The sequence below is a fragment of the Ailuropoda melanoleuca genome, chromosome 14 (genome assembly GCF_002007445.2).
Source record: "Ailuropoda melanoleuca isolate Jingjing chromosome 14, ASM200744v2, whole genome shotgun sequence".
In the NCBI taxonomy this organism is placed as follows: domain Eukaryota; kingdom Metazoa; phylum Chordata; class Mammalia; order Carnivora; family Ursidae; genus Ailuropoda; species Ailuropoda melanoleuca.
The window spans coordinates 40,504,877-40,519,567 of NC_048231.1; the positions used below are offsets into that span (position 1 = coordinate 40,504,877).

General features: G+C 43.5%; 2 protein-coding genes across 2 annotated transcripts in view; one reads left to right on the forward strand and one right to left on the reverse strand.

Moving 5' to 3' along the window:
- Nucleotides 1-14,691, forward strand: part of TDRD9 (tudor domain containing 9) — a 114,757-nt gene that overhangs the window by 6,150 nt on the left and 93,916 nt on the right. Inside the window, exon 2 of the mRNA XM_034642919.1 lies at nucleotides 10,576-10,682. Within this exon, the coding sequence (XP_034498810.1) occupies nucleotides 10,576-10,682 (107 nt within the window). The remainder of the gene's footprint in view (nucleotides 1-10,575; nucleotides 10,683-14,691) is intronic.
- Nucleotides 2,489-4,642, reverse strand: RD3L (retinal degeneration 3 like). The gene is made up of 4 exons (XM_011224454.3): nucleotides 4,449-4,642; nucleotides 4,184-4,329; nucleotides 3,498-3,803; nucleotides 2,489-3,129 (listed from the first exon to the last, which is right to left on the reverse strand). Exons 3-4 carry the CDS (start codon nucleotides 3,794-3,796, stop codon nucleotides 2,832-2,834), a joined length of 597 nt encoding a protein of 198 aa, XP_011222756.1. The 5' UTR covers nucleotides 3,797-3,803; nucleotides 4,184-4,329; nucleotides 4,449-4,642; the 3' UTR covers nucleotides 2,489-2,831.

Below are 14,691 nucleotides of genomic sequence, written 5' to 3' on the forward strand. Positions count from 1 at the left end.
ACCGCTGTGCCACCCAGGTGCCCCTCAGTTACTATTTATTGAATGAACAAATTCTCGAGTCAACATTCACTCCTAAGGTTCTTTGAGTAGGTGTGCAGTTTTCTGTGGCCAGGTTGCCGTCAGAAAAAAACGTAGCCCCTGTCGTGGCCAGGCCTTTGTCTGTCTGGCGGCTGCCTCATCTGCCGCGCTCTGGCCGCATTGACATTTTTTCTGTATCTGGAAGACCCTGAACTCATTTCTGCCTTGGGGCTTCTGCATCTACCCCTCTGCCTGGAGTGTCATCCCCCTGCCCCCCGCAGTCCAGTTTCTTCCCGTGACTGACTGCTCTCATCGTTCCGGGCCCTGTTCAATGTCTTACTTCTTACAGAGGTCTCCTGTGGCCCCCACAGCCGCAGCGGTCCTCCCACACCTCCTCTCTCCACCTCTCTGATCTCTTTCAACATTTTTTTTTTAAAGATTTTATTTATTTATTCGACAGAGATAGAGACAGCCAGTGAGAGAGGGAACACAAGCAGGGGGAGTGGGAGAGGAAGAAGCAGGCTCATAGCAGAGGAGCCTGATGTGGGGCTCGATCCCATAATGCCAGGATCACGCCCTGAGCCAAAGGCAGACGCTTAACCACTGTGCCACCCAGGCGCCCCATCTTCCACTCCCCTTTAAAGTCTGGTTGTGGAATTGACTGCATCATGGGTGACTTAGAGCAACGCGGGCTTCCTGTTCTTCCTGGACTAGTGGGTCACATAACTGTCTGTAGCTCCTTCACTTGCAGGAAGCTTCGGACGTGAGGAACTTAGGAAAATCCTCTTCTTCCTGTCTGGACAGGGAGAACGGTGCCTCTCAAAAGTGCGGTGGGCTTGGTCATTTCTTTTGTGTGGTGGCTGATGGAGGTGGCTTGTGGGGAGAATGGAGTATTTGGGGCCTCTTTCTGCTGTGTATTTCCTAATCCACATGGTGAGGTGGCCAGTTCTAGTGCCGCATTCAAACTCCACGTTGTTTAAAACAGAAATTTTGTTACCACCATTGAGGCAATAGTATTAAAACTCTTATTTGTTCTGTATTCACTGGACAATAAGCAATTATACACTTCTGGGGATACTCAGCTTTCCCACAAATAGTTTCCACTCTAAGACTTTTATAGTAATTAAAGAGTCATAGCTAGACAGCTCATGAAAACAATCAAAAGGGAACAGGAGTGAGAGGTGTCTTTATTTTAGATCCACTTAGTGCTATCTTTCCACTTCCCTTGTCTTATTAAACCCTGTTCGGATTGACACCGTATATGATACAGGATTAAAGACCAAATTGAGGCCTGGTCAGAATGGTGTAGATGTTGGCTAAGAGTCCAGGAAAAAAGTCAGAAGGGTTTTTTTTTGGAGCAGATATTGAGTTCTAGTCTTGAATATTTTTCTTTTTAGATGGGAAAAAACAAATCGCCAAATAGAAAGTTGTAAATATTAGGTTCTTTGGACTTACTTTGAAGAATGATAAAGATTCTGGGACTTTACAAAAAAAAATAAATCCAATGATTAGTTTGCTACTTTAATGAAATTATGAAATATTGAATTTTGTATATTGAATATTTGCTATATTTTTAGAGAGGACTGGCGGGGCAGAGGGAGAGGGAGAGAAAGAATCTTTTTTTTTTTTTTTAAAGATTTTATTTATTTATTCGACAGAGATAGAGACAGCCAGCGAGAGGAGGGAACACAAGCAGGGGGAGCGGGAGAGGAAGAAGCAGGCTCATAGCGGAAGAGCCTGATGTGGGGCTCGATCCCATAATGCAGGATCATGCCCTGAGCCGAAGGCAGACGCTTAACCGCTGTGCCACCCAGGCGCCCCGAGAGAAAGAATCTTAAGCAGGCTCCATGCCCAGCAAGGAGCCTGACCTGGGGCTCGATGCCACGACCCCGAGATCATGACCTGAGCTGAAATCAAGAATTGGACGCTTAGGGGCGCCTGGGTGGCACAGCGGTTGGGCGTCTGCCTTCAGCTCAGGGCGTGATCCCGGCGTTATGGGATCGAGCCCCACATCAGGCTCCTCTGCTATGAGCCTGCTTCTTCCTCTCCCACTCCCCCTGCTTGTATTCCCTCTCTCACTGGCTGTCTCTATCTCTGTCAAATAAATAAATAAAATCTTTAGAAAAAAAAAAAAAGAATTGGACGCTTAACTGACTGAGCCACCTAGGTGCCCCAGAATATTTGCTATTTCGGTGAACCCAGTTTGTTTCTTTTTATTGATACAATACAGAGCTCTATTTTTTTTTTACTTTCCCATAATGTTAATTGAGATTAAAGATGTTGTAATTACTAACAAATCTGAATGTTGAAGTAAAGCACCACTTAGTCTTTAAGCTGCACGTTATTTCCTCTGTCGCTGCCCATCTTCCCCTTCCCTGCTGAGAATGACTGAGCTGGAGTCAATTCTGTGTTATATTGTAAAAGTAAGATTCACATCAATCATTTATTTTATTTTATACATAGCTTCCTTTTGGAATAAAAGTCAAGGTTAATGTCTCATTTTCACACAGAATTTGTCCAATTCCATACTTGTCCCTCTGAGATGTGTTTGAAGTGTAAGAAAATACTTCAAACATTTTTTTCAAAATGTTAAGGAATCATTTTAGTTAAAAGTGTACAGTTCAATAAAACATTGCATTTTTAGAGCGGATGAAAAAGGAACACTATTTAAAACATAGGATGCATAGTTAAGAGCGACTTAACATCTGACTTTGCAACAGAGAAACATGAAATCAAGTTACTTTTTCGTATTCTTAATATTAAGAATTCTGCTTCTAAAGATGGCCATAAAAACTCCTCTGGTTATAAGTAACTTAACTTGATGGGTAATAATATGGTAGGTTCCATATTCTATGCGAGAATGCTGGGAACCTGTTCTTTGTGGTTTTGTCCACGTAACTGGAAATAGTGGGTATTTCGTCTTTATCGGAACTCCTGGGGCCTGTGCCCGGGATCACAGAAGGAACAGGACAGTCTGTGTTCCCTGACTCTTCTGGGACTTCTTGCTGGTTACCTTTGTTAGTACTGTTTAGGAAGTCTTTCAGAACTTGCTTGAAGATGTAGACTATTTCCCATGGCAGTACATCATTTTCTGCTAAAACTTCTCGAAATCTGCAGGGAAACCAGTAATGAATATTCAATTCAGAAACTTCATTTTGTCATATCTGTTTATTTCCAAAACACAGCTTAAATAACCTGATCCTATATTAGTTCCTCACCTTTTTGAGTAATCTGCGCACTCTTTTAAAATTATGCTTCTTAGTAAAGAAATTCTGAATATGATTTAAAATATTTCCTAGCCAGTAAGAGGTCAACAAATATTTTTGTCCAGTCTATCCTTGGAGATTTTGGTTGCTGGGTTTTTTTGATATATGTGATTAAAGAATTGACATGATAGAATACAGTTTCCAGTCTAGATGTATGAGGAACTTAGACTTGACGGTAGCAAAATATCACAAAAGAGAACATAGTATTTTTACCTGCTGAGAATAGTTCCAGTTTGACAAGGCTGAACTTGTGAGCAAAGGACTTCAAGTTGTCTTTGTTCAGTAGCTGGGATGGTCGTGTGGGGATTCTGGTAGTTTCTCAGCCAGTTGTAATCCACACCTGTTTTTTTCACTTTTTGTTCATTTTCGATCTCTTGTATTAATCTCTCTCGCTCCTTCAGATGCCACTTTAATTCCCGAAGCAGAGTCTTTGTCACTACATCGGAGCCAGGATAGGGTGTGGGTTTGTAGGAATCATATTTTGGCCATTTCATCCAGCCAAAAAGTGGCATTTTTAGCCTATGGAAATATTCTCACTTGTTTATTTGCATAAAATGTTGTGGTTCTGATGAGCAAATATCTGTTTCTTTACAATAAATTTGCCAGAAAAGTGCATGAGTTTTTCACTGGTTAGATATGCAGGACAGAATAAGATTAGAACATGGATAAAAGCTTTTCAGTTTCTAACTAGGTCAGTACCAAACACCAAGCTTCGAAAATACGTTTATGTAGCTAAGCGGAAATGAAATATACAAAGTCAGAGATAATCTCCAGACTGAACATTCTCTGAAAATAACACTGACACTTGCTATTAAAAGTTCTTAGGAGGCTTTAAAATATTAGTGTACAGGAAGTACACTTTTGACTTAGGTTTTGTGCAGAAAAGGTTTAAAGCGTACCTGGTAAGTTGATGGATCCGATGTGGTGATGTTGCCAAAGAGTTTGCTTGAATTAGTGGTGAAGCCGTGTTTTACTCAGGCATATGTTGTTCTCCTGGATGTGTCCCCTGTTAGAAGGGATGAGCCTCCTTACTTACCCACTGAAACTGTATTTGAAATAAATAAGTTTCTATGTTAGGAACGAGGTTGTGATGTCTTCATTTAGAGAGACTGCTCATTAATTCACCTTGTAAGTAAGCTAGAAGAAATGACAAAAATAACTTACTATTCAGTCTTCACAAATTATGTAATGGTCTACTTTTGAATGTAGCTCAGTCTATTTGAAAAAGATGCCGGCAGCAATGGGCTCTGGTCCTAAATGCACTCAGACTTCTCTTTGGTAATGAGACGAGAACGACAGTGTGAGGCACCACGGATGTGCTCCCGGCCACGGTGAGGACTGCCGCATGGCGTGGTGCTCTGCTGTGCATAGCTGTAGGTCACAGCTCAGTGCTGTATTTTTATGCCTGGAGAGCTCTAAAAATAACTACGCTGCCTTTATTCTTCAGCTTAACTTTGAGGCCATCTAGAAGCCAGGTCACTGTCCCCTCCAATGAAAGCAGGAAAACAGATCAGTCTTGACGATTTGCAAAATACCCGTTTTCAGAAAATTTGTTATGATTGAGCAAAGTAGGCAAATAATGCTGATATCTGTCATGTGAAATATTTAGTAAAGGTTATTTTTTGTACTCATTCTGTTTCTCTTTCTAAATAGTAGTTGAATTTATGTATTTAAGCAAGTTGTAATGCCGGAGGACATAAATGCTTAAGTAGGTAACTCTAAAATATACTTTATAGTCTCTTTAAAAACATAGCCATAGTAGATTAAGGTTAGGAAAAAATAGAGACCTAAGAACATAGAAAGTTGAAAAGAAAGTCTTACAATTCATTATAGAAGACCTAATATTACAGTGTTTTCTTTTGGAACTGAAGGTGAGACGTTCTCCTCACTGCTTGGGCGGGTGCCGATGATGCGCACTGCTCCTTATCGTGCTATTTGCCGCTCAGGTGCTATGTGTCTTTTGCTCAAGAGCAGACAGGTCTTTTACTCTCTAGTTCTGTGTTTAATGACTACATGGTGGCTTTTCCTTTTATAACATTTGTTTCCTCTGTTGCCTTTTCCGACAAGTGAACCATGAAGAACAGGCAGGGTTTACATCAGACCTGTATGTCATGCAGGATCAGGAGTGATGTCTGTGGTCAGCCTGGAGCTCCTACTGCTTGTACGTGAGAAAAAGCCCCTTGTCAGCATTCATTCTCTTCAACAAGAAGGTTTCACATTACATTGTGTAGAGTATGAAAAGGAGAGGAGAGGAAAGTTTATCATGACACAAGTGTCCTACCAGATTTTCTACCAAAGTTACGATGAATCCTGACACTTCTCCCTTTGAATAAACTCCTTGTTATTGCTTTAATTCTTAAAATTTTTGCTTCTGAGATGGGAACATCAGACGTATGTTGGATATGGAACATAAACCAAATTTCTTTTCAGGGCCCTCTGCCGTCTTGTATTATCCCTTCCTACCCGGTTTTCCCTCTCACTCTCCCCCAGAGTATGTCTTTTGTTTCAGGCAGGCCTGACTCTCCGGACACTTGTCCTGCTCTCTCTTATCTGTCAGAGGAAAAACATCAGCATATTATCTTATCTTTTGTCTGAGGAAAAACATCAGCATATTTTCCTTGGCTCTAGAGTTCCTTCAAACTTATAGAAAGATTGGCCTGTGTTCTTGTTCTCTCTCCTCCGTGTTTTCTAGTCCTTTCTGATTAGGCTCTGCTCTGCCCTCCACTGGAATTGCTGGCTTTCAGTCACTCAGCAGGTGTTGGCTGTGCTGTGGCCTGATGCTGGCTAGGGACTGGAAGTGCTGCAGTGGACAAAACGGACCCCGTCTCTTCCCTTGTGGAGAGCACCTTCCCGTGGGAAGACAGTAGGAGCACATGTGTTATCCAGTAAGCTGATCGCAGATCACAGGTTGCGGGGGGGGGGGGGGGGGGGGGGGGGAGGCGGGGTTGTTTAATCCACTGGAGGCCTCCCTGAGTTCCATGTGGAGGTCAGGAAAGGCCTTTCTGGGGAGGGAGGTCCTTTGGAGATTTGAAGATAAGTGAGATGCTACACAGAGAGCTTCTCGAAGACCATCTCCCTCTCCTAGGAGCTTAGTTAGCACCTGTCTTGCCATCGTGACTACTGCTCAAGTCCAACCCTCACAGCTTTTCTTACCAGTCAGCTTACATTCAGCACAGCTTCCTCGGATGTGTTCATTGTGTAAACCTGTGTTTCTAGTACACAGGGTATGCTACTGGTATTATTACCAATTGCATTTTTTCTGTCCTAGGTCCTGAGATTGTTTGATTGAAATAGGCCAACCATTCCAGTCATGCTCCTACTACCATGTAGATGGAGAATGTAAATATTTGTAGATTAGGGTAAGAAAGTACCTTTGTGTTAATCCTTCCTGTTTATTAGGCTATGATCAGATTAATTTGGATTTTATTAAGCATTTTAGTAAGTTGAATAAATGAGTGTTTCTGATGGATTACAACCTTAGGATATTTTGTGTGGAAGACATAAACTATGAAACTGGTCAGTTTCTTTTTTGGTCATTGTCTTCTCAAGGTGTCCAGCAGCATTTGGTAACAATGAAAGGAAGACTTGTCACTGTAAGGAGACCGATAGCCTTTTTTTTTTTTTAAGATTTTATTTATTTATTCGACAGAAATAGAGACAGCCAGCGAGAGCGGGAACACAAGCAGGGGGAGTGGGAGAGGAAGAAGCAGGCTCCCAGCGGAGGAGCCTGATGTGGGGCTCGATGCCATAACGCCGGGATCACGCCCTGAGCCGAAGGCAGATGCTTAACCGCTGTGCCACCCAGGTGCCCCCTGATAGCCTTTTGTTTTTAATTCCTTTGCTACTGGATTTAAAGTTTTGGATTATTGGTTCTTCTTTCTTTTGGCTGGTAAAGATGCAGTTAAGGGGCACCTGGTTTTGGCTCAGGTCGTGATCTCGGTTGAGAATCGAGCCCCACATCGGGCTCCATGCTCAGCAGGCAGTCTGCTTATCCCTCTCCTTCTGCCCCCCCCCCCAAATCAGTCAATCAATCTAAAAAAAAGATGTAGTTAATATTTGAGGGGAAACTAAAACTGCTAAATTTCTTTTCCCAGTATTATTTTTTCTTTAAAATATTTAATTAAAATACACTGATGCATGTACTTTAAAGTTAAAATCACATTTATATTGGGTTGTGCGTATGTTGATTTACGGGAATTCGTAATGTACTCCAGTGCTGTGTGCTTGAGTGACCGTCGTCCTTGCTCTTTAACCTTTCTAGAGACGTTGTTCATCAGCTTAAATGACAGTTTAGTTCAGTTTATTGATGTCCTTTTTGACTTTTCATGCTCCTGTTTATGAAGGCCTTCTCTACTCCAAAGTTCTCAAATGTGGGAGAACTTCAGCTTTACAGGCTTAAAAACATAAGTGCCTGGGTTTTGAATCAGTTTGGAATTGATCTGAGATTGGTGTGAGGTGTAGGGTTCCCAAATTGGATAGCCAGTATCTAAACTAAGTGGTCATTGCTCTGTTCTGGAGATTTTCCTTGTTCTTCGTATGCTGACTATGCTGGGCATTTTGGTATTAAGGGACCCTGGGGCTTGTTTAAATCCTCTGGGGGAATGCAGCTGAGCAGCTGTGTTCAGGCGGCAGGTTCCTACCAGCCTTCTGTAGGGTTCGAGGTCTCTGGGCTTTCAGAACCACTACAGTGCCCTCTGGGTCCGTCCTGCGTGGTGCCACCTGCTGGCCGTTCTGTAGTTCAGCTCTCAGTCCTCAGTCCGCAGTGGGCTGTTGCGGGTGAGCCCATGCTTGTGCAGCCTTGGGGTGAGCCCAGTAGCTTATGGACGACCTTTTGGGGGGTGGGTCTCTATTTCCTGGCAGCTCCCGATTTTGGTCCTTTATTGCTTTGCTCCACCCTGCGCTTCCTGCCAGTGCAGCTGCCTGCATTCATATCTGGGGTCAAGCAGTGGGAGGACCCAGGAGGAGAGAAGGCAGTGAGGGTCTACCCTACCCTCTGGGAGACAGTGTTTCCGCTCCTTATTGTTTGAGGCTCTTGCTGACCCCTGGAATACGAGAGAAAGGAGAAAAGAGAAAAACTGGGGACTGCCCTCACTTTGAGCATTTGGGGTCCACTTTCTTGCTCCCCGAGGCACAAGAGCACTTCTAGGTGCTCTGTCTTCTATGCCAGGACCTGTGTCTGCATTTGGCAGTGCGGTGAGTTGGGCTCAGGGATGGCGGAGTTAAACAGCAGCGTGTGCTGCTGGTTTGCCTGCTGGTGCTCCGAATTCTGGTCTTCTTCCTGCATCTGCCCATTACTGTGCTTTCAGAGACCCCAGTACAGCCCCCCTGCTCCGGCCTGGCTTGATAGCTTCATTTCGTCGGGCACGGGGTGCAGCGTGTGTGTTTGGTCTTCCCAGCAGCGGGAACCAGGGAATCGTTCTGGACTCTTGTGTTTTCATACCCAGATCTAGTATGCCCACATACTCCAGCGGCCCCACCTTACCTGCTGCCGCTCGAGTCGGAGTCCCAGCCACCTTGTCTCTGGCCTTGGCTGTTGTGCTGGTGTGTTAGGTGGTCTCCCTGCTTCTGCCGCTCTGAGCCAGCCTGCTAAAATAGGAGTTTGATACTGCTATTTTTCGGTCCCCACTTGAAACCCATCTCAGAGCCAAAGCCAAAATCTTTGTAATTAGCACCTGCCAGCAGCCTGCCCCCTGCCCTCTCTAGGAACCACCCCACTTCCCTGTACCTCTGGTCTCCTCCCACCTCTGGCTCCCTCTGCCTCCTGACTCTTGCTGGCACACTTGCCTCAGGGCTCTGGCTTTCCGGGGTTCTCCATCAGGAGACTTTTTTCCCCCTAGGGCTGCACGGCCCCACTCTGACTTTTGATCTTTGCTTTAATGTCACCTTTTCATCAATTAACATTGCAGCCACCCTCACCCCATCTCTTCTCCTGGCTTATTTTTCTCTGTGGACTTATCTCTGTCTAACATACTCTGTGTTGATTTTTCTTTACCGAACTAGAGTGTAAGCTCTGTGAGAAAAGTCTGCCAGCTGCTTTGGTGGGGGGAAGGGCAGCAGGAGAGGGAGAGAGAATCTTAAGCAGGCTCCGTGCCCAGCACAGACCCCGACACAGGGCTGGATCTCACAACCCTAAGATCGTGACTTGAGCCGAAATCAAGAGTCAGGTTCTTCACAGACTGAGCCACCCAGGCGTCCTTGGTGGCTGCTTTATCCCAAGTGCTTAGGACAGTGCCTGGTGTGGAGTCAGCCCTTAATTATTAATTTGCTGAGCGGATTCATGAGTGTCAGGTAAATAGTAATCAAAAGAATGCTGCTGTTAACTGAATATCAGACAAAAGTAGGATTTAATGCAAATAGCATTTTATTAAAGTAAATCTATTTCAAGAATTGGTATTATACAGTCTTGTCTCTGACAGCAGGGCAATTAAATTAAATATTGATAATACAAACATCATAATTGGTATTAGTAATTAGTATATTTTGCATATCACATTGCAGTTGTCTTTTTTTTTTTTTACTTAACATCTTGTACGTTTTTACCTACTAGTATGAATATAGCTATGGCAGTCCTTAAAAAGATGCATACTAAGTAGGAGTGTGCCATCGTTGAACTTAGCCCTCCACTGGACATTTGTTTAAAGGTCTTAACTGTTACAGGCATTGTAAAAATTTCCTCCCTTTCATGATGTTTGGACCCTTCCTCCCTGGAGTCCTTTCATACCCTTGCCTTTTAAATTTTTCTCTGAATCACTAACGAGTATGTATACTATTATGTCTCCTCCGTTAGAGTGGCCGTTTTATGAGGGCAAGGACATTGTTTTGTTTCCTGCTGTATCTCTTGTGTTTGGGGCAGAACCTCGCATGTGCTGGGTGTTCAGTAACTATTTACTGAATGAATGAACGCTTCCGTGCATGTCTGTGCCCGTGCTTCCTTCTCTACGTGTTGAAATACTGCTCTGTGGAAGGCACTGAGGGGAAAAGTGTGGCTCAGATATGGGCAGATTGCCCTTCAGGATAACAGATGGTCTTACCCGTTTACCACTCTCCATTCTGATTGGAGAATTTTCATTCTTTCTGCTACTCCGAAGGAGGAAACAGTGGTTTCTCACTGTTTAAATGTGCGCTAAGTGGTATGTAGATGTGGAGTGAGGCATATTTTCATTTGCTGATTGACCTCTTGCATGTATTCTTCTATGATTTAATGCAAAAGTAACTATTTAAGAATTCCCCTGGCACATGGGGTTTCTTGGCTTTTCTGAAACCGTATACTAACATTGGATATTCTTTGCAGGCCACTTAGCCGAAAGAGCTCAGAAGTGGAGTATATTAACAAATACCGACAGCTTGAAGCACGAGAATTTGATTTGTATGGCAGTGATCAGTCAACCAGTGGGCCAGGTAAATGGGTATCTTTAAATATTGAAAAATATGCTTCATTAGTTATTCACAAATAAGACATTACATTATTTAAAGTCTTTAAGAAATGTAATATTTTGCTCAAGAAAGAATCCATGTTGCTAGTTAATTCAGGGTTTTTTTTGGGGGGATGAGTGTATATTGGGTTATAAGTCATTCTTTTTCTCTTTTGAATATTGTTTCTAAATAGTCTGGTTTTTGGAAAGACTAATAATGGTCCTTTACTATTAATTAAAATTCCCTAAAATTTTTAAAAAAGTATTTGTTGAAGATTTTATTATTTTTTACACCCAGTGTGAGGCTCGAACCCACAGCCCCAAGATCAAGAGTCGCATACTCAACTGATTGAGTCAGTCCGGCGCCCCTCTGGAACTACCTGAAATTTTTATTTAAAAATGATTACAGTTTTTTTTTAAACAACAAACATATTAAAACAAAATTTTAAATAATGCTGAAATGTTTAAAGTAAGTTTCTTCTTAACAAACACCCCCCCGCCCCCCGCCTGCCTTGGTATCGCTGTTGAGTGTTTGGATTAAGCTACTTACTTTCTGTGACTATGCAGTTTCTTTTTCTCAGCTATTGTCTTATTATCAGTCCCTATTTGTATGACCGAAGTCAGCTTTTGATTTGTTGCTTTATTGCAGACTTTCTGTCAATTCAACTAAGAAGTTCTGTCTCCTGTCCTTCTGCCCTGTATACATACTTCCTTACACTTAGGGGCAGAAGTTGGGGTTAGAGTAATTTCCTTTCCTTTTTTAGCCTTTTTAAAAATTGCAAAATACAGTCCGTATGTAATAGTATATTAATTTCTGTCCTTCTTGGGATTTGTTTGGGCTACTTGACAGTACAGAATATTGGTATCTTTTGCCAGTTCTGGAAAAATCCTGAGCCATTATCTGTGCCCTAGTGTCTCATTTATTTTTCTTTTCTCATTGTTTGGGTCACTATACTATGTTCAGGTTAATTTCTCATTGCTTATGTTTCACCTTAAAGGAAAAGCGTGTTGAGTTCTTTGCCTTCATCTCTGTGTTGTTGCCTTACTGTGGGCTTCCTTACTGTGGGATTCCCTCAGTAGGGGCCCTTTGTATATTTCCTCTACTATCCTTAATTGCCCTCAGGAGGAATATTTGTCTGACGAGTCTGGTATACTATCACCAGAAGTGATAGTTCAAAACGTGTGTGCCCCTTGATCCGGTTTTTCCTTAGGCTAAGAAAGGTGCAGAGTTGTATGTGTAGGAATGTTGATCTCTTTGTTGCTTGTCTATGGGAAGTCTTGGAGGTCTCTTAAATGTCAGTGGACAGAGGATGTATGGTGGAGTACAACGCAACTTCTGTAGAAGTGTGAAAGAGCCATATGTCTCATTGTGCAAAGATACCCATCATTTCATCTTTCCGTTTGGGGGAGTGTGTTGTTTTCAGATGACTGTGATGTGATCCTTCTGGTTACACCCATATGTACTGACCTTGCGGCATACCACCTGCTGGTCCTGGAGCATGCCATATGGGACTGGCACTGTCTGAAGGTAGCCAGGTTACAAATGAATGCGTGTAATTGGAAGTGTCTGCTCTAGTAACTTTTGATTTGGATTAATATTTGGAACTGCTATTTGCTTTCTCTGTTCCTGGCATCTTTATGTTTGGAGCTTTTCACCAGGCAGTCACATAAATTACAGCTTTGACTACATTCAGAGGATTCATTCAACGACCAGTATTTGTCAAGGTGTGTGCCAGGGACTGTATGGGGCCATGGGAATATGATAAGTAATAAAACCTGGTCCCTCCTTGCACAGAGATTACCGTTTAATCATGTTACACAAATAAATGCTTTTGGAGATAAGACAGCTGTATGGGGGCCCGAGACAAGGGTTTCTGACGTGAGCTGAGGTATCAAGAAAGTAACAGTTGAGCTTGGAGCTGAAGGATGAATAAAGTTACCTGGGTGGTGTGGGAATCAAGGTGGAGGGAATGTGTACAGAAGGTCTGTGATGGGGAGGCCTGGTCCTCCAGCCCTTAAACAGGCATTGTTGCTGGGGAATCGAGAGTGGAAGTGATCAGGCCTGGGCACGGTCACTTCTAGTCTGGGTAATAGCCCCCCAAGTGGTCCACATCCAAACCCCCCGAACCTGTGACTGTGGTACCTCCCAGGGTAAAAGGAACCTGGTGGCTGGGATTAAGTTAAAGATCTTGGATGGGGCAGTTGTCCCGGGGTCCCTTGTGTCATCACAGGGTTCTTCCACAAGAAAGGGGAGGGTCCGAGTCAGTAGGAGGAGATGTGATAGTGGAAGCCGTAGTTTGTAGTGATGGGAGAAAGGCGCCCACAAACCAAGGATGCAGGCTGCTTCTAGAAGCTGAAAGAGGTACAGGAACAGATTCTTCCTGGAACCATCCCTGCAGGAACCGTCCGTGCAGCACCTTGAGCTTAGCCCAGTGAGATGGATTTTGGACTTCTAACTTGCAGTACTGTGAGAGTGAGTGCTGTTTTAAGCCACTTAGTTTACTGCTGGAGCAGTAGAGAACTCGCGCGGCTGTACTGGATGGGGCTGGATGAGAGAGGCACGACCGATGGCAGAGGCTTCAGGCCACAGCTAGGAATTTTGGTTTTGATACTTAGAGTAGTAGGAAGCCATGAAAAGTTCTAGGGTAATCCTGGGATGCGTGCGAAGGGAGGAGGGGCACATTGTATGATTAGAACTGTGTTTGGGGAAGACCATCCTGGTCCTATGGGAGGAGGTCAGAGCGGACCAAGGAGAGTTAGGAGGGTTGGTCCTGCCCAGGGGAGACTCAGTGGTGATGACCGGCTGATGACAGCAGGGGGAGGAGAGGCAGACATGGGATGGACTGCACAGGGTGTGATAATGGGTTGGATGGGGCGAGAGAGGAGAAGGCCATAGGAAGCAGGAAGGTGCTGCTCCATGTTTTGAAGTGCCTCTGGGGCACTGGGGAAGAGAGAGGAGGTTAACACATGTGTGCGCATGTTTCTGTCTCTGGGTTGGTCTGTATTAAAGCCAGGAGATTACACCCATACCTCCAGTCCCACACTGCAGGTTATATCCAGTTAAAAAATACTTTGTTTCAAATTCTTTTGATTTTGGTGTGATACAGGTATTACTTCATCTAAGTAAGTGGTTTTAAAAATTATTTCTAGGGGAACCCTCTTACACTGTTGGTGGGAATGCAAGCTGGGGCAGCTATTCTGGAAAACAGTGTAGAGGTTCCTCAAAAAGTTGAAAGTAGAGCTACCCTATGACCCAGCAATTGCACTACTGGGTATTTACCCTAAAGATGCAGACGTAGTGAAAAGAAGGGGCACATGCACCCCAATGTTCATAGCAGCGATGTCCACAATAGCCAAACTGTAGAAGGAGCCTAGATGTCCATCGACAGATGAATGGATGAAGAAGATGTGGTTCATATATACAGTGGAATATTACTCAGCAATCAGAAAGGATAAACACCCACCATTTACATCGATGTGGATAAAACTGGAGGGTAATACACTGAGCAAAATAAGTCAGAGAAAGACAATTATCATATGATTTCACTCATGTGGAATATAAGAAACAGCACAGAGGATCATAGGAGAAGGGAGGGAAAACTGAATGGGAAGTCATCAGAGAGGGAGACAAACCATGAGAGACTTTTTAAAATAATTTTTTATTTCAAAATAGCTGTATTAAGGTATAATCAACATACAATAAACCGCGCATACAGAAGAGTACAATTTGATAAGTTTTGACTTATGTATACATTCCTGGAACTGTCAGCACGATCAAGATAACGAGCATAGTCCTCACCCTGAAAGTGTTTTCAGGTTCTTTTATGACCTATCCCTTCTGCCTCTCCCCACCCCTTACTTCACAACACACTCGTGGTCATGTCCCAAGGTAACCTGATCTGTTCCTGTAGATTTGAGTTTTCTAGAAGTTTATATAATCATACAGTATGGATTCTCCATGAGAGACTCTTAACTGTAGGAGACAAACTGAGGGC